Here is a 19,909-nt window from a genome sequence, read left to right on the forward strand (position 1 = left end):
TTCATATCGATCGTTCATTCAGTCGAGTTTGTGGTACAACGTTGTTTAGCGGTACTGATCATTACAATGACTAGGCCAGTTTGAACTGGCGAGTTTTGAGGTGGGATTTGAATGCTGTCATGGTTTTTGAGGTGATCCTTGGCAGATTCTGTCACCTTTTGGACAGAGTCAGGCTCACAGGGGACTTCTCAGAATGACTCATAGTAGACAGACATGTAGACACTTGCTCACATAGAAACATCAGACTGCAACGACCCCATGTACAACTCTCTCTTAAGGTAATGGTTTTGTTCTGTGACACGGCTGATAGAGAAGACTGCAGCTGTGGCATCTGATGATGCAGCGCCCACTAATGGTCTACAAGAAGAGAATTATAACATTGGGCTCTCTGCTGAGTATAAAGACGCGCTAACTAGACAGCATCAGCTTGCATTTATACACAACAAATGCTACATTTTTTGATTTACCTTATTATAGATTTGTAGAGAGAAAACACTGTATAATGTAGTCAGATCTGTATAATGCTGCAAACACTGGATATATTGAATCTAACAAATGTAAATGTGTTACTTATTACACGCCAAATTGAAGTTGAAAACATAACGTGTAAAAATTAGTGTATTTGACTGCATAATATATTACATATTGTTATTATGACAGCAATATTAAAGAACTGCTGCATGTGAATGTTCCTTCTCCCCTACACATTCAAATTGCAATTGTTTCACAACCATGAGAACACTGATGCTCATAACTGACTGTGGAAACTGTGGTTTTTATGGCTCACCTCGTCTGAAGATTACAAAGAAATGTCTCAGACGCCTGTGGCAAGTATTTCGACAAAGTGACAAATGTGTTTGGTACTTGTTAGACACAATTAAATTAAAGCTCACTTAATGTGTGATGAAGGTCCAAAAAGGCCAAGAATAAACATGTTAAGGAGATTCAAATAAAAAATGTAGAAGTAGAAAAGATTTATACAATGATCTAGCAACACCTATATGTGCTTCACCCTGCAGCACCAACAGATGTGTAAGCAACTGTTTTATTAAGAGTAACTGCAACACCAATGCATGACGCATGTGAGATGAAAGAAAATGGGAACACTTCACTTGAATGGGCGTGCATAAGACACTGTCATATTGATGAATAAGTCTGAATGTTTTTTGACAAACGGGGGGTAGCCTATCACCAGAGTAAGCACTAACTGTGGCCTCTGTATGCTAAATAGCTCTCTTGGCCATGAAGCTAGCAGTCTGGACTTGGAGCTCAGACAACTGCTGGAATGCTGTTATTTACACCCCGAGCACAGGACCTTTGGATCTGGGTCAGGACTAGCTGGTTACTAGCTGGACAATAAATAGATGTCCAGTTTGTCAAAAACTAACAACCTAAACTTTAAACAAAAACTACTTAACAGATGTCCATGAGACTTTGATGGAAGCTGAGTCTTGTCCCAGAGTCGACGCCATTAACTTTTGGTGCTGATCCAGATTGAGAGACAAACCCAGGACTTTTTTCTTACCTTCCTCATTTAAAGTTACCACAAAAATGTTACAGAACATATTAATGTTGTATTTCTCTCCTCTCAGGATGATTCTGGTGGTCCTTTGGTGTGCAACGGAGAGGCTGTTGGTATCGTGCCTTTCAACTATGAATCCAGCTGTGACTATAACCATGATGCCCCAACCAAACCCAACGTCTACACAGAAGTCTCAGAATACCTCACCTGGATCAACGTCATCCTCAGACGTGAATAAAAAAAATTGCAGTATTGCTTCAGTATACATTCACTGTATTATGGAGGTTTTGTGGTGTGTCAGTTTACTCTGTCTGTATCACTGCAACTTAAAATAAAGTTTCAAGATAGATTAAATAAAAGATGATAATAATAGCTAAGAAAAAAACTGTCTATATAAAAAAGACATCCTCTGTATCTATGAAGAGTTTCAACAATGCATGCAGGAGTGGGCGTGAGGGTGTGCTGATGTGAGCCACACATCTTGGTCTGTGACTAAGCAAGTGGTCTGTGTTTAGCATTCCATAGGTTTCTTAATCGGGCCCTTTTAAAGGTGCACTGGATAGTTTTGGGTAAGAAATTTAAATCATCAAGATTATTTATTTTTTTATGCCTAAACAAACTAAATAAACTGTCTTTGTTTCATGACTGAAAAAGCTGAATAAACCGATGACCTTAAAGGATGACACAGTTTCACACGCTTTCACCTTGTTTATATTTGCCACCTTTCTATATTTCTGAGTTTGTATTATTACCTCATTAATGTTGTAAATATTAAAATACTGACGTTAAAAAGTCCTCTCCAAAACTACACTTGCAGTTGCAGAGGCAAAAAGCCCAGAGTCCCAGCTAAAAAGAAGATTCATGACAAAGAAAATTTGTCCACCACTTCTGGTCCTCCGTTAAAAGTCCTGTGGTGAAGTGGTGTCCAGACAGTGAGGATGAGATTCATCCAAATACAGGGACTGTGCCAGATACAAAAAGGAAAGATGTATAATTGTGTTAAACTCTTTACATGCTGATCGAAATGTGCGTATGTGCTCCTGGCTGAACCACAAGGTTTATATTTACCATAACATGACTGTGATGCTTCATCTCTTTACTGGCCACATGCACTCATAAGACAATTAAAAGCATCACCATCACAGAGGATGTGGCTAAAGAAGTCGAGGTAAAAAGCACGAAAAACCACAGAGTCGCCTATCGATCAAACTACTTTTGGCCTATAAAAGGGTGATGTTTGAGACCCCCAGAGACAACAGCTTGACTTTTCTGCCAGCAAGATGCAAGCTCTGCACAAGCTTCTGCTCTGTCATCTTCTGGCATGTCTGGGACCTAACGGTAAGACAATCTAATCTGGTTATTAAGTTTAAGGTCTACAAACGCATATATATATATATATATATATATATATATATATATATATATATATATATATATATATATATATATATATATATATATATATATATATATGTGTGTGTGTGTGTGTGTGTGTGTGTGTGTGTGTGTGTGTTAAAATTGAATTCAATAAATAGCCCACGTTACCCTGGTCAAACTGCTCATTTGGCTGGTTGATACTGATAGAGCATTAGTGATGGAGGGAAGGTTGAAGGAAAACCAAAAACAAAGTCAAAGCTAGATGCCATCCTGCACCCAACATAGAAAAAAACAAATAGAACTTCCCAGTGAACAACAGCTCTAGATGCTCACTGTATTTAGTGCTGTCTATACAAAATGGATACAATCTGATTGTTTTTCTCCAGCCTGCCGATGTGATGTTAACTCATTTTAACTTCTCTCTATTTTCTTCTCATGTTTTCAGCACTTGGGAGTGAAATCATACACGGACAAATTGCTCCACAGAACCAGATGCTGTATATGGCCTCATTGCAGACCAGAGATGAACATGTGTGTGGAGGCTCCCTCATCAGTGACAACTTTGTCCTCACAGCTGCACACTGTGCTGATTAGTGAGTTAAGTTTCATATTCATGAAATAGTTTATTTTCAATTTAAAGTCATAAATGACATGAACTCGCTTTTTTTCAAAATAAAAGCATAATCTTTGTCTTTATTTTATTGTTGGCAAAACAACCTGAGAAAATCCACTGACGACCTCTCAATTCTAACTTTTTGCAGTCCACTGGTGAGGGTTGTTTTGGGAACCCACAATCTCAGACACAGTGGGACAGTGCGAACCATTGTGCAGAGATGCAAGCACCCTAATTATCGGCATCACAGAACAGGAAGTGACATCATGCTCCTCAAAGTAAGCATTTATTCTTTAAACCCATTTGTCCCAGATGATGTCTTGTATGTTTACAGTCAAAATAGCTGCGTATAAGCGCTGCTTGTTTTTTTATTGCTGTGAGAGTAAATGTCAAATCTGGCTGAAAGTAATGCCAAATTCAAATGTCCCTGAAATTCTAGCCAAGACACAGCACCATCAGAGCTGTTATAGTGTAGAGTTAATTTTCATTTGAGAGATTATCAGCTCCAACTTCTGGTGATTGTTTAACTGAAGCCTGATGAAAAGTAAAACCATGTTCAGACATGTTAATTTCTACATTCTGGATTTGTGTCTCCAGCTGTCTCAGAGTGTTCCAGTGGGAAGAACAATACGACGCATTCCTCTCCCCCCTCCTAATATGAACCTCCAGTCCAACCAAATGTGCCATGTAGCAGGATGGGGTTGGACTGAAGATAGTCATCAGCGCATTGTTCCTGACCTGAGAGTGGTGGGTGTGTCTGTCGTCGACCAGAACGTCTGTAGACGGCAATGGTCTAAAACTAGATTGAATCTTCCTGCCCATGTCATCTGTGCAGGTGGATATAAAACACTTGAGGGAGCCTGCAAGGTAAGTTTTCTATCTATTTTTGGAAAGTTCAGGGACACATAACATATTTTTTGGAATCAAAATATTAAGACATTTCCATTTGACAGGGTGATTCTGGTGGTCCTCTGGTGTGCAACGGGGTGGCTGCTGGTGTCGTATCTTTCGGAGATCCAAATTGTCGTGACCCAGACCTTCCCAATGTCTACACAGACGTGTCCAAGTTCCTTCCCTGGATCAACCAGATTGTCAGTCGCAATGGTTGTTAAATGCAACAGCCTTACACAAAGCTTTGCTTCAGCATACCTTCACTGTATTTAGGAGGCGTAATTATGTCTAAATCGCTCTGTCAGTGTTTGCTCCCGAACGCAAAGCAAAGTAAAAAAATGTTTCAAACATTCTTTCCTGTTTTCTTCTTTTAAAGACACACGTGGCATTTTAGTTGTTCTTCTAGTAACATATCCACAAACTGTCTTTGGGTGAAATAGATGTGGGATGCAGCAAAACTATTATAACTGGTAAGTGATGAACGTTCGTTAAAGGAGAATTCATTACAGAAGGGCACATTATTACAGAAGCAGTGTGTCGAAGAGATTAAAAAACAATGAAAGTGTGAACGAACAGACAAAAAAAAGACCATTATGAAGAATTAAACAATATCGTGATTATAATTGAATTTTCTGTTTATCTTTGCATCTACTCAGCATGAGGCTATGTAACTTCAGCTTTCCAGAGTGAAGGGCCTGTCACAATGTTGAACATCTATGAGCTCCATGACACAGAGTGGGTATGAAGTCATTTAAATAAATAATAAAAACAACAACAATCACATCTTGATAGTTGCATAGATGGTATTGGAATTTGGTGATTAATGAGAATAAATGAATCCTACAGTAAATCACCTACTTTAGGACGAGACAAAACAGCATCATGTTCAATTAGGCAAAATAAAAAGTTCCCAATGATGTCATAGATATTCTTAAAAATAACGTGTATCTATTTAAAATAGGGACCTTTAGTCACTGTGTGTATGTCTCTGGTCTACAGTATCCCGCAGTGCAGCAAGTCTGTCACACAATTCAAAGCAATGATGGAAGTTTCTGTGTCAAGTAGATCCATACCAGAGAGTCATGTTGTTGCGTATACATTAAATTCCTCCAAATAAAGTTTACTTTACATTAAATGTTTATTCAACTTAGTATTCAAAAGCAGGGAGAGATACAGTGAAGGCTAAGAAAAACAAAATACAGACATCAAGAGTCAACACCGACAAAGACAACGGAATTAAAAGGATAATTGATATGATTACCAGTAAATTTATAGATGCATGTGACATGAACTACAACAACAAAAAAAAATCGATTAATGACCAATCAAATGCCAATCACCCATGTGGATTCTCTTAAAAGCTACGTGGAATAAAAATATTAATACACAAAGAAACAGAAGTACAAAGAGACTCAGAACAAAAGAAAAACAGTGAATACAAAAGTGTGATGAATACAAAATGAAAGTAAAAATCAAAAGGTGAATGACATGAAGGGAAGAAGACAGAGAGTGGAGTCATGTCACATATGTTAGAGTTCTCAAATAAAGTTAGCTCTGTTACATGCAGAAAAATAGTGAGGACCCAAACACAAGACACAATAAAGTTACATTATGAGCCTCTAATGGCAGTCCAACAACCTCTGTCATAACAAAAGTGTCCTTTCCATAAGGGTGTAAATAAAAAGCCTGTCTTCTACATCCAAAAACCCTGTGATGGCAGAGTTCAGTCTTTTGCAAATGCAACAGAAATCCTTAAACTGCTGCACTAGAGACATAGTCTCTATCAGGTCAGGCAAAGAGAACACAGGCAGGAACACAGGAGACGACATTGGGAGACAGAACCTAAGAGAGACGGAGAGAATTTATTTATTACAAAATAAAACTGAAAATAACCTGAAAATAACCACAACTAACTAAAATAATCCTACGGCAGGTTTGGCTTCAGCATATACTTTTATTGCATTGTGGAGATATAAAATGGGATTTAAATCAATAAAGTGCATTTCTCCTTTTTCCAGTATTCACTTGAGCCCAACACAAACTCAACAGTCTTACTGAAAGGCTGTTCTTTCCAGTGTTCTGTTGTCAATGTACTTCATATTCTGTCCCTCCAAAAGTGGCAACAAGTACACTTATCATGGTTTAATGTGTAATTTGCATTTACATTTAGAGCATTTAGCAGATGCTTTTGTCCAAAGCAACTTACAGTAATTCATTCATACATTCATATACTGATGGCAGTGGCTGCCATGCAAGGTGTTGACCAGCACATTAGAAGCAGCTTAGGGTTCAGTATCTCATCCAAGGACACTTGGACATGCAGACCAGGGGAATCAAACCAGCGACGTTCAAATAACAAGATGCGGGCTCTACCCCTGGTACTGATAGAGCGATAACAATGGAGACAAGGCCAAAGGAAAACCAAAACCCAAAACAAAGTCAAAGCTAGATGCCATCCTGCACCCAACACAGAAAAAACGAAGAGGACTTCTCTGTGAACAACACCTCTAGATGCTCACTGTATTTAGTGCCGTCAGTACAAAATGGATACAATATGTATAGTTATCACATCAACAAAAAAAGGAAAAATGTATAAAAGTGTCACACTGACTATGATGACACCTACTAATCACATGATCAGTGATGTTTCTCAAACTTGCAACATGACAGTGCCCAAAGGTTGTGGCCAGAAGTCAATATAAAGCAGATCAAACTCTGTTGTATGAAAGGGTCGACTCGACTGACGACCCAAAAACAACAGGTTGAGTCTCCTGCCTCCATGATGCGTGCTCTGCAGAAGTTTCTGCTCTTTCATGCTCTGACATGTCTCGGACGGAATGGTAAGCTGCTCAATCTGACTGTTTTTCTCCAACCTGTCAATGTGTTGTTGACTCATTTTGATGTATCTCCATTTTCTTCTCATGTTTTCAGCACTTGGGAGTGAAATCATACATGGACAAATTGCTCCACGGAACCAGATGCTGTATATGGCCTCAGTGCAGACCAGAGGTGGACATGTGTGTGGAGGCTCCCTCATCAGTGATAACTTTGTCCTCACTGCTGCACACTGTGATGATGGTAGAGAGTGAGTTATGTTTCATCTTACTTAAATAGTTATAAATTACATAAACTCACTTTTTTCAAAATAAATGTATAATCTTTTGCTTTGTTTCGTTGTTGGCAGAAAAACCTGAGAAAGTCTACTGACGACATCTCAATTCTAACTTTTTGCAGTGTACCGGTGAGGGTTGTTTTGGGCACCCACGATCTCAGAAAGACTGGGACAGTGAGAAACATTGTGCAGAGATGCAAACACCCAGATTTTCGGCGTCATACAGCAGAAAATGACATCATGCTCCTCAAAGTAAGCATATATATTCTTTCAGTCCATTTGTCCCAGGTGACACTTAAGCCTTGCTTGTTTTTTATTCTTGTGAGGGTAAATGTAAAAAGTGGCAAAAAAAACTATGTCATATTCAAATGTCCCTGAACACAGCACTATTAAAGCTGTTATATTGTAGAGTTAACTTTCATTTAAAAGACTCTTCAGCTCCAACTTCTAGTGATTGTTTAACTGAAGCCTGATGAAGAGCAAAACCATGTTCAGACTTTGTTCATTTCTACATTCTGGTTTTGTGTCTCCAGCTGTCTCAGAGTGTTCCAGACAGTGAAACAATTCAACGCATTCGACTTCCATCTCCTAACATGAACCTCCGACCCAACCAAATGTGCCATGTAGCTGGATGGGGAGTGGCCGACGCTGGTAGAGCTGTTGATGACCTGAGAGTGGTGGGTGTGTCTGTCGTCGACCAGAACGTCTGTAAACGGCAATGGTCTATCTCTAAATGGATTCCTCGTCTTCCTGCCAATGTCATCTGTGCAGGTGGATATGGAACACTCAATGGATTCTGCAACGTAAGTTTTTTTGTCCGTTTTTGAAACTTCGTGAACACATTATGCATTTTCTGTTATAAAAATATGAAGACATTTCTATTTTACAGGGTGATTCTGGTGGTCCTCTGGTGTGCAACGGGGTCGCTGCTGGTGTTGTATCTTTTGCAGATGAATGGTGTTTGGACCAACGCTTTCCCAATGTCTACACAGATGTGTCCAAGTTCCTTCCCTGGATCAACCAGATTCTCAGTCACAATGGTTGTTAAATGCAACAACCTCACACAAAGCTTTGCTTCAGCACACCTTCATTGTATTTAGGAGGTGCAGTTATGTCTAAGTCGCTCTGTCAGTGTTTGCTCCTGAAAGCAAAGTAAAGTAAAAAAATGTTTCAAATATTGTTTCTTCTTTTCTTCTTCTGAAGACACAAATGGCATTTTTTGTTTTTCCAGCTACATATCCACAAACTGTCTTTGGGTGAATTAGATGTGGGATGCAGTCGAGCTACTGTAACTGGCTTGTGTGCCAGTTACAGTATGTGTCAATGAATTCATGTGACTTTAGTCAGAGAAGCAGTTGTTAACAGAGACTTTATTACAGAAAGGCTCATTATTAGAGAAGCAGCGTGTTCAAGAGATTAAAAAACAGTGAGCGTGTGAATTAACAGAAAAAGAAACAGACCTTTATGAAGATTTTAACAACATCATTTATCACAATTGAATTTGCTGTTTGGGTTGGGGTCTCCTTAGCATAAAGCTATGTAACCTCAGCTAACCAGAGTGAAGGGCCTCTTATAATGTTGAACAGCTATGAGTTCCATGATACAGAGTGAGTATGATGACTTTCATAAAGCATAAAAACAAAAAAATCACATCTGAATCGGTGCATTGACTCTAATTTATTCTCATCAATCATTGAATTAATTCTACTGAAATTCACCTACACCAGGCAAAACAAAAGGTTCCCAGTGATGTCACAGATATCCTTAAAAATAACATATGCACAGTATATTTATTTTATTTGTTCAAGAGGGCCCTTTAGTCACTGTGTGTATGTTTCTGGTCTACAGTATCCTGTGGTGCAGCTTGTCCATCACTTAATTGAAAGCAATGATGGAAGTTTCTGTGTCAAGTAGATCCACACCAAACAGCCGTGCTGTTGCATCTACATTAAATTTATCCAAATAAAGTTTACTTATACGTGAAACTCATCTATGTAAGGGATAATGTATAGAATGGTGGTCATTATTGGGAACTGGAATTATAGTCCCAACAGGATGAACCGGACCCTGACATGAAGTGGAGGGGTCTGATTCATCCTGAGGGTCCAATCCACAACCATCCTCAGACTCCCCTCTTCATTCACCAGCATCGAAACTCTTTCCTTCATCCAACAACCCCCAGCCCCCTTTTCTAGTCTTCTACCAATTCAAATAAACTACTTGAATGTTAAACTGGTGTGGTGCTTTTAGCAAAACTTCCAGTGGTTCAGTCTCTTAAGTGACACTCCATTAGGTGAGGCAGAAATACATAATAAGTCTAAATCATCCCAAGTTATTCACACAAGTTGAAGTAAGAAACATGAATTTCTCTTAAAAGTTATTCTTTCACTTAGACTACTTCTAATCATATTTTGAATGTTTTAATCAGTGTGTCAAATTTCTGCATCATGTTGTGACTTCCTAAAGACAACGTTATAATAGACTATCACCAAATCTGATTATTTGTCTCTGGTCTACAAACATCAGCTGAATTACATTTTCAAACAAACAATCAGATTTCACTGTCTCATAAGCCATCAAGTCTGAAATGATATACCATAGTAGTCATTATCAAGGGTTTCTTATTCGGAAACAAATATCAAGATCCAAAGGTCAGTCTAGATAAAATGCAGAGAGAAGAAAAAAAAGTCTCAACGTCACTTGATTTATTTACACTTCACAAAAATACCAGTGCAACACTTTTTTTCTGTGGACATGAACAGATTACTTTTTCTCAAACTGTTAGAATCCATGTCAGAAACCGCTTTTCCTGTGGCACATAAAGAGACTAATTAAACAGCATGTTTAGTGCACAGGTGTGCTTATTGTAAGTTGCTTTGGACAAAAGTGTCTGCAAAATGCCCTTTATTATTTATACAAGGGGGGCACTTTAACATTCGTGTGTCTCTGCCTCTGTCAGATATTCTCCCAGCCCATAAGATTAAGTTTCAAAATATTTCACAGAAGACATGTTGGAATTTGACGGATGTATGCACACGCGCGTTTACCCTAAATACAAAATGCAAGACAGAAATGAATGGTGAACAACATCAAGGGAGGAAGAGGGAGACGGATTTATGTGAAGCATGTCAAAGTTCCTTCCCTGGACCAAAGAGGGTCTCAGACAAGACAGCTGAATCTAACAAATCCTACTAAAGGTCTGGCAGCAGTATACTTTCATTGCATTGTGTGGTGATATAAAATGGTGTGTAGGTTGATAAAACAAATGCTTTCATTTTTTTTTCAGAATGACCAGCTGAGCTCAACACAAACTCATGAGTCCTCCCAATGGCATGTTTCTGTTGATGATGTACGCCATATTCTGTCCATTTACAAGTGGCAACAAGTCCATTTATCAACATATGATATATCTTTTATTTTTCAGAATGATACTCTCAATCCGTGACAGCTGAGAAACTCAGTTGTGTGTAAGAGCAGATTTCGTCAAAGTCTGCAGAACATTTCACTAGAAAGCCACATTGTTTCTTCAGAATTCTTTTGAAGACAAACCTGTTGCAACATGTTGAAAAGAGGAAAGTGAAATAACACGACATTTAATCAGCCACAATTTTGCAAGGGTGTGTCAGTCATTAATGACTTAGACTTATCAGTGGTAGAAAAGGTAATGAAAATCTGCAGTCATGTACGAGTTATAATAGCCTATCAGCAAATCTGATAATTGTGCACTATTAATCTTTGATTTCATGATAATAACGTTGAGTCATCTTGTTTGGCATTTAAAAAGATGTCAGTTAACTGGATGTAATACCAACCTTAGCAATAATGCAACTTTCATACTTGAAATAAATTACATTTTAAAAGATATTTTAAAAAATGTAACTTGTACGTTGAGTAATTTTGTAACCTGGTACCGTTTTCCTTTAACTGAGTAAGTTTCATAAGTTGTGATACTGTACTTGAGTCATCTTTTCAATAGATTTTCAGTGCTCAACTCACCACTATATAGTTAGAATGCAAGTTTTTTATGTTCTGGTTTCCTGTTTCATTTCTAAATTTTACCCTCATGTGTCTCATCTTGCTTTTCAGTTTCTCCTGGGTTTTTTTTTCCCTCTCTGCAGATTTTTATCAATTCCTTCCCTCATCTGTCTTTTTCTCATCTCACTCCACTTGTTACTCATCCCCCCTACGTGGAATAGAAATATTCACCCAAACACAAGACATTCTGGAGACAGGCAGGGTAAATATTAAAAGTTAAGATGAGTTTGTATATCAAAGCTGAGTTCTATAAGAAATCCAAAAAGCAAATCCAAAATGAAGTCTGGGCTGGGACTCTGCTCTGCAGAGAGGGGAGTGGAGGCTCCGGGACACTGGCCGGATAGTCTGAAGCTCCGGGCTCCTTTGACAACAAGGAGTTGAGGAGGACGCCAGCAGGCTGTTGGCTAGCTGAGACAAGAGGCTCTTCTTCAGGTCAGTTTTTACTGTTACATTATGAGCCTCTAATGGCAGTCCAACAGCCTCGGTCATAACAAAAGTGTCTTTTCCATAAAGGTGTAAACAAATAACCTGTATTTTACCTCCAAAGACCCTGTGATGGCAGAGTTCAGTCTTCTGGAAATGGAACAGACCTTAAACTGCTCCTCTAGAGACACAGTCTCTGTCAGGTCCATATTATGGTCAGTTCGTACTGTAACATGCAGTAAAGATAGTGAGGACACAAACGCAAGACACTCAAGAGGCAGGCAGGGTAAAGAGCAAAATACTGAGGTCAAGTACAGAAACAAAATTAAGTACAAATCAAAGAAGCAAAGAAAACTCAGACAGGAACACTGGAGATGACATGGGGGAACAGAGCCGAGAAGAGACAGAGAGAAAAGATAGAATCACAATACAAGACAGGAAATAATTCAACCAAAAACTCAAACCACCACTGACTAAAAGAAGTGAAGGGGAGTTTGGCTTCAGCATACTTTTATCTTGTTGGGGAGACAAAAAATGGGATTTAAATGAATAAAGTGCATTTCTTCTTTTTCCAATGTTGAGCTCAACACAAACTCAACAGTGTCACTGAAAGGCTGTTCTTCCCCACTGAGTGTTCTGTTGTCAGTGTACTTCATATTCTGTCCCTCCAAAAGTGGCAACAAGTACACTTATCACGGTTTAATACAATTTTTCAGACTCTTTCAGAACATTTCACTAAAAAACCACATTGTTTCTTAAGAATTCTTTTGAACTCAAACCTGATGTAACACTCTGAAAAAACGAAAGTGAAAAATCAGTTTGCAAGATTTATTAAACCACAACTGAGTAAGAACTTTCACTCTGCCAATCATTAATGACTTGACGACATTTGCTTTTCAGGCAATTTGTAATTTGCACTTACATTTAGAGCATTTAGCAGATGCTTCTGCCAAAAGCGATTTAGAGTAATTCATACATACATTCATACACTGATGGCAGTGGCTGCCATGCAAGGTGCCGACCAGCGCATCAGGAACAGTTTGGAGTTCAGTATCGTATCCAAGGACATCGAACCAGTGACCTTCCAATAACAACATGCAGGCTCTATTCCTGAGCCACAGCCACCAGATTCCATGCAGGATTTATCCATTGCTGTTAGTAAAAACACAATTTGAAGGTGAAAGATAGTTGTTAGTTGAGCCTCATTCTCAGGTCATCAAAGTCCAATGCTTTAGGTTGGCGAGACATGAAAAAAAAAAAGTCTTTCTCAGTGTCTTTTTCAGAACTGTCGATGCCCAGAAACATCAAGAACACAGAAAAATACTGAGAATATGAGAAAATACAGACTTTGGTCAACATACTCTGTTGAGCTTTTCTATTGGCTAAGTGGTCTAATGGAAGATGTCCAACGAACTAAAGAACTAGATTTTTTTTAAGAGCATGTGTCAGGCAGGTGGAGAATAAACACCATGGCAACCCAAACATCTTAATAACATATAACTCATCTATAAAGCTCAATGATCTTAATGAATGTTTTTTTTTAACTTTTAATCAAGGCTGCCTCATTAGAAAGCTGATGCAGGTTACCCAGTTAGAAAAGCTCATTTGGCTGGATGATATTGATAGAGTGATAATGATGGAAACAAAGGCCAAAGGAAAACCAAAAACAAAGTCAAAGCTAGATGCCATCCTGCACCCAACACAGAAAAACAAAGAAGACTTCTCTGTGAACAACAGTTCTAGATGCTCACTGTATTTAGTGCCGTCAGTACAAAATGGATACAACATGTATAGTTATCACATGAACAAAAAAAGGAAAAATGTATAAAAGTAAGTGTCACACTGACTATGATGACACCTACTAATCACATGATCAGTGATGTTTCTCAAACTTGCAACATGACATTGCCCAAAGGTTGTGGCCAGAAGTCAATATGAAGCAGATCAAACTCTGTTGTATGAAAGGGTCGACTCAACTCACGACCCAAAACAACAGGTTGAGTCTCCTGCCGCCATGATGCGTGCTCTGCAGAAGTTTCTGCTCTTTCATGCCCTGACATGTCTCGGACGGAATGGTAAGCTGCTCAATCTGACTGTTTTTCTCCAACCTGCCAATGTGATGTTAACTCATTTTAACGTCTCTCCATTTTCTTCTCATGTTTTCAGCACTTGGGAGTGAAATCATACACGGAAAAATTGCTCCACAGAACCAGATGCTGTATATGGCCTCAGTGCAGACCAGAGACAGACATCTGTGTGGAGGCTCCCTCATCAGTGACAACTTTGTCCTCACTGCTGCACACTGTGATGTTGATGATTAGTGAGTTACATTTCATCTTCCAGTTGTTTATTTTTAAATCTGAAGTTACATGAGCTCACTCTTTTCAAAAGAACTGTAAAATGTGTTGCTTTGTTTCGTTGTTGGCAAAACAACCTGAGAAAATCTACTGACGACCTCTCGATTCTAACTTTTTGTAGTCCACTGGTGAGGGTTGTTTTGGGCACCCACGATCTCAGACAGACTGGGACAGTGAGAAACATTGTGCAGAGATGCAAACACCCAGATTATCGGCAGGACACGAAAGAAAATGACATCATGCTCCTGAAAGTAAGCTAATATTCTTTAAACCCATTTGTCCCAGATGATGTGTTGTGTTTTTACAGTCAAATTAGATGCGCTTCAGCTGTGCTTGTGTTTTATTCCTGTGAGGGTAAATGTCAAAAGTGGCAAAAAATACACCAAATTCAAATGTCCCTGAAATTCTATCCAAGACACAGCACTATCAAAGCTGTTACACTGAGTTAAATTTTGTTTAAAGACTCATCAGCTCCAACTTCTAGTGATTGTTTAACTGAAGCCTGATGAAAAGTAAAACCATGTTCAGACACTGTTCATTTCTACATTCTGGTTTTGTGTCTCCAGCTGTCTCAGAGTGTTCCAGTGGGTAGAACAATACGACGCATTCCTCTCCCCCCTCCTAACATGAACCTCCGGACCAACCAAATGTGCCATGTAGCTGGATGGGGTTGGACCGAATATAGTTATAAGCACAGTGTTCCTGACCTGAGAGTGGTGGGTGTGTCTGTTGTTGACCAGAGAATCTGTAGACGGCAATGGCTTAAATCCAAATGGAATTTCCCTCTTCCTGCCAATGTCATCTGCGCAGGTGGATATCGAACACTGAAAAGATCCTGCAAGGTAAGTTTTCTGTCAGGTTTTGAAAAGTTCAGGGATGCATTTTATGCATCAAATTATCCAAATATTTCCATTTTACCAGGGTGATTCTGGTGGTCCTCTGGTGTACAACGGGGTGGCTGCTGGTGTCGTATCTTTCGGAGATCCATTTTGTCGTGACCCAGACCTTCCCAATGTCTACACAGACGTGTCCAAGTTCCGTCCCTGGATCAACAAGATTCTCAGTCAAGATGGTTGTTAAATGCAACAACCTTACACAAAGCTTTGCTTCAGCATAACTTCATTTTATTTAGGAGGTGCAGTTATGTCTAAGTTGCTCTGTCAGTGTTTGCTCCTCCTAAACATAAAGCAAAATAAAAAAGTGTTTCAAATATTGTTTCCTCTTCCCTTCATCTGAAGACACAAATGGCACTTTAGTTTAGTTTAGTTTTTCCAGCAACATATCCACAAATTGTCTTTGTGTGAATTAGATGTAGGATGCAGTAGAGCTACTGTAACTGGCTTGTGTTGGAAAATATTTATTCATGGGACTTTAGTCAGAGAAGCAGGTCAGTGATGAACACACATTAACAGAGATTTTAGAGAAAGGCTCATTATTAGAGAAGCAGTGTGTCGAAGACATTAAAAAATAATGAAAGTGTGAATGAACAGGAAAAAAAAAACATCATGAAGATTTAAACAATATCATGATTAAAATTGAATTTTCTGTTTACCTTTGCGTCTACTTAGCATAAAGCTTGTAACCTCAGCTTACCAGAGTGAAGGGCCTGTTACAATGTTTAACAGCTATGAGTTCCATGATACAGAGTGAGTATGAAGTCATTTAAATAAATAATAAAAAAAAACAACAAAAATCACACCTGAATTGGTGCAATTGGAGGCCAGCAGGCTGTTGGCTAGTTGAGACAAGAGGTTCTTCTTGAGGTCAGTAATTACTGTTACATTATGAGCCTCTAATGGCAAGTCCAACAGCCTCGGTAACAAAAGTGTCCTTTCCATAAGGGTGTAAATAAAAACCCTGTATTCTACATCCAAAAATCCTGTGATGGCAGAGTTCAGTCTTCTGAAAATGAAACAGACCTCCTTAAAGTGCTGCACTAGAGACATAGTCTCTGTTAGGTCAGGCACAGATAGCACAGGCAGGAACACAGGAGACGAAATGGGGAAACTGAACCTGAGAGACAGGGGATAATTTATTTATTACAAAACAACACCAAAAATAACTCAAACCACAACTAACTAAAAAAATCTTACAAGGAGTTTGGCTTCAGCATATACTTTTATTGCATTGTGGAATAAAAAGAAAAATAAAAAGAAATAAAATTGGATTTAAATCAATAAAACAAGTGCATTTTTTCTTTTTACAATGTTAACTTGAGCTCTGCCATGAGCCATGGCAACCAAGACGTGCGCCCATTGAGGCGTACCCCCAGTGTGAGTTTCAAGCTTCCTTGTTCCTAGAAGGTCCAGTCAATCCACAACCCTACTCAAACCCCCTTTCCTTCATCCACCAACCTCGACTCCTTTCCCTCATCCAACGACCCTGACCCTGCTTTTCTATCCTTTCTAAAATCTTCTACCAATTTCAATAAACCACCTTGATGTTAAACTATGGCGTGAGCTTGTCAGTGAGACTTCCCATGATTCAGTCTGTTAAGTGACAGTCCATTAGGTGAGGCAGAAAGACATAAGTCTAAATCATCCCGACTTATTCACACAAGTTGAAGTAAGAACCATGAATTTCTATGAAAGTTACACTTTCACTCAGAGTACTTCTAATCATATTTTGAAAGATTTAATCAGTGTGTCAAATTTCTGCATCATTTCTGACATCTTACGGACAATGCTGTAATAGCCTATCACCAGATCTGATTATTTGTCTCTGGTCTCCAAACGGAACATCAGCTGAATTAAATTTTCAGTCAGATTTCACTGTATAATAAGCCACCAAGTCTGGAATGATATACCATAGTAGTCATTATTGAGGGTTTCTTATTCTGAAACAAACATCAAGAGAAAAGAAAAAACAAAATCTTAACATCAATTGATTTATTTACACTTCACAAAAATATTGATGCAACACTTCTTTTCTGTGGACATGAACGGCTTATTTTTTCTCAAACTGTTAGAATCCATGTCAGTGACCGCTTTTCCTGTGGCATAACAAGATGCTAATTCAACAGCATGCTTGGTGCACAGGTGTGCTTATTATAAGTCGCTTTGAGAGTGTCTGCAAAATGCCCTAAATGTAAATGTGATCTTGTTGGGGATTTAAAAAGATGTCAGTTAAACTGATGTATTGCCAGCTTTAACATTAATGCAACTTTCATACATGAAATCAGTTACATTTTAAATATATTAAAAATGTAACTTGTACTTAGTAATTTAACCTTGTACTGTTTTTAAATTAAGTTTCCTAAATTGTGATACTTTACTGGAGTCATCTTTTTAATAGATTTTCCGTGCTCCACTCACCACTGACTGGTTAGGATCCAGCTTTTTTTATGCTCTTGTTTCCTGATTTGTCTCTAAATTTTACCCTCATGTGTCGTATCTTGCTTTTCAGTTCCTCCAGTGTTTTTCCATACCTTCCCTCATCTGTCATTTTCTCACCTCACTCCACTTGTTATTCATCCCCCCTACGTGGAATAGAAATATTCACCCAAACACAAGATACTCTGGAGACTGGCAGGGTAAATAACAAAAGAAGATGAGTTTTAATAACAAAACTGAGGTCTATAAGAAATCCGAAAAGTAAATCCAAAAGGAAGTCTGGGCTGGGACTCCGCTCTGCAGAGAGGGGAGTGGAGGCTCCAGGACACTGGCCGGATAGCCTGAAGCTCCAGGCAGCTTTGGAAACGAGAAGTCGAGGAGGAGGCCAGCAGGCTGTTGGCTAGCTGAGACAAGAGGCTCTTCTTCAGGTCAGTTTTTACTGTTACATTATGAGCCTCTAATGGCAAGTCCAACAGCCTCGGTCATAACAAAAGTGTCCTTTCCATAAAGGTGTAAACAAATAACCTGTATTTTACCTCCAAAGACCCTGTGATGGCAGAGTTCAGTCTTCTGGAAATGGAACAGACCTTAAAGTGCTCCTCTAGAGACACAGTCTCTGTCAGGTCCATATTATGGTCAGTTCGTACTGTAACATGCTGCAAAGATAGTGAGGACACAAACGCAAGGCACTTAAGAGGCAGGCAGGGTAAAGAGCAAAATACTGAGGTCAAGTACAGAAACAAAATTAAGTACAAATCAAAGAAGCAAAGAACACTGGAGATGACATGGGGGAACAGAGCCGAGGAGAGACAGAGAGAAAAGATAGAATCACAATACAAGACAGGAAATAATTCAACCAAAAACTCAAACCACCACTGACTAAAAGAAGTGAAGGGGAGTTTGGCTTCAGCATACTTTTATTTTGTTGGGGAGACAAAAAATGGGATTTAAATGAATAAAGTGCATTTCTTCTTTTTCCAATGTTGAGCTCAACACAAACTCAACAGTGTCACTGAAAGGCTGTTCTTCCCCACTGAGTGTTCTGTTGTCAGTGTACTTCATTTTCTGTCCCTCCAAAAGTGGCAACAAGTACACTTATCACGGTTTAATACAATTTTTCAGACTCTTTCAGAACATTTCACTAAAAAACCATTGTTTCTTAAGAATTCTTTTGAACTCAAACCTGATGTAACACTCTGAAAAAAGGAAAGTGAAAAATCAGTTTGCAAGATTTATTAAACCACAACTGAGTAAGAACTTTCACTCTGCCAATCATTAATGACTTGACAACATTTGCTTTTCAGGCAATTTGTAATTTGCACTTACATTTAGAGCATTTAGCAGATGCTTCTGTCAAAATTGATTTAGAGTAATTCATACATACATTCATACACTGATGGCAGTGGCTGCCATGCAAGGTGCCGACCAGCACATCAGGAACAGTTTGGAGTTCAGTATCGTATCCAAGGACATTTCAACAAGCAGACCTGAGGAATCGAACCAGCGACCTTCCAATAACAAGATGCAGGCTCTATTCCTGAGCCACAGCCACCAGATTCCATGCAGGATTTATCCATTGCTGTTAGTAAAAACACAAATTGAAGGTGAAAGATAGTTGTTAGTTGAGCCTCATTCTCAGGTCATCAAAATCCAATGCTTTAGGTTGGCGAGACATGAAAAAAAAAAGTCTTTCTCAGTGTCTTTTTCAGAACTGTCGATGCCCAGAAACATCAAGAACACAGAAAAATACTGAGAATATGACAAAATACAGACTTTGGTCAACATACTCTGCTGAGCTTTTCTATTGGCTAAGTGGTCTAATGGAAGATGTCCAACGAACTAAAGAACTAGATTTTTTTTAAGAGCATGTGTCAGGCAGGTGGAGGATAAACACCATGGCAACCCAAACATCTTAATAACATATAACTCATCTATAAAGCTCAATGATCTTAATGAATGTTTTTTTTTTACTTTTAATCAAGGCTGCCTCATTAGAAAGCTGATGCAGGTTACCCAGTTAGAAGAGCTCATTTGGCTGGATGAAACTGATAGAGCAATAATGATGGAAACAAAGGCCAAAGGAAAACCAAAAACAAAGTCAGAGCTAGATGCCATCCTGCACCCAACACAGAAAAACAAAGAGGACTTCTCTGTGGACAACAGCTCTAGATGCTCACTGTATTTAGTGCCGTCAGTACAAAATGGATACAACATGTATAGTTATCACATGAACAAAAAAAGGAAAAA

The 19,909-nt window shown here is 38.8% G+C and overlaps 3 protein-coding genes across 3 annotated transcripts; all 3 read left to right on the forward strand.

The window, feature by feature from the left end:
* Positions 1-2,755: 2,755 nt before the first annotated feature.
* LOC119029050 (granzyme B(G,H)-like) lies at positions 2,756-4,989 on the forward strand. Its single transcript, XM_037115586.1, has 5 exons — positions 2,756-2,860; positions 3,345-3,492; positions 3,661-3,790; positions 4,110-4,379; positions 4,466-4,989. The coding sequence occupies exons 1-5, from the start codon at positions 2,803-2,805 to the stop codon at positions 4,622-4,624; spliced, it is 765 nt and encodes a 254-aa protein (XP_036971481.1). The 5' UTR covers positions 2,756-2,802; the 3' UTR covers positions 4,625-4,989.
* A 2,075-nt stretch (positions 4,990-7,064) lies between these two features.
* On the forward strand, positions 7,065-8,690 carry LOC119029047 (complement factor D-like). Its single transcript, XM_037115583.1, has 5 exons — positions 7,065-7,243; positions 7,335-7,488; positions 7,638-7,767; positions 8,049-8,318; positions 8,405-8,690. The coding sequence occupies exons 1-5, from the start codon at positions 7,126-7,128 to the stop codon at positions 8,561-8,563; spliced, it is 831 nt and encodes a 276-aa protein (XP_036971478.1). The 5' UTR covers positions 7,065-7,125; the 3' UTR covers positions 8,564-8,690.
* A 5,300-nt stretch (positions 8,691-13,990) lies between these two features.
* LOC119028704 (granzyme B(G,H)-like) lies at positions 13,991-15,410 on the forward strand. Its single transcript, XM_037114951.1, has 5 exons — positions 13,991-14,048; positions 14,140-14,293; positions 14,452-14,581; positions 14,897-15,046; positions 15,252-15,410. Exons 1-5 carry the CDS (start codon positions 13,991-13,993, stop codon positions 15,408-15,410), a joined length of 651 nt encoding a protein of 216 aa, XP_036970846.1.
* Positions 15,411-19,909: the final 4,499 nt, after the last annotated feature.

This window comes from Acanthopagrus latus, chromosome 11, assembly GCF_904848185.1.
Source record: "Acanthopagrus latus isolate v.2019 chromosome 11, fAcaLat1.1, whole genome shotgun sequence".
Taxonomy (NCBI): Eukaryota; Metazoa; Chordata; class Actinopteri; order Spariformes; family Sparidae; genus Acanthopagrus; species Acanthopagrus latus.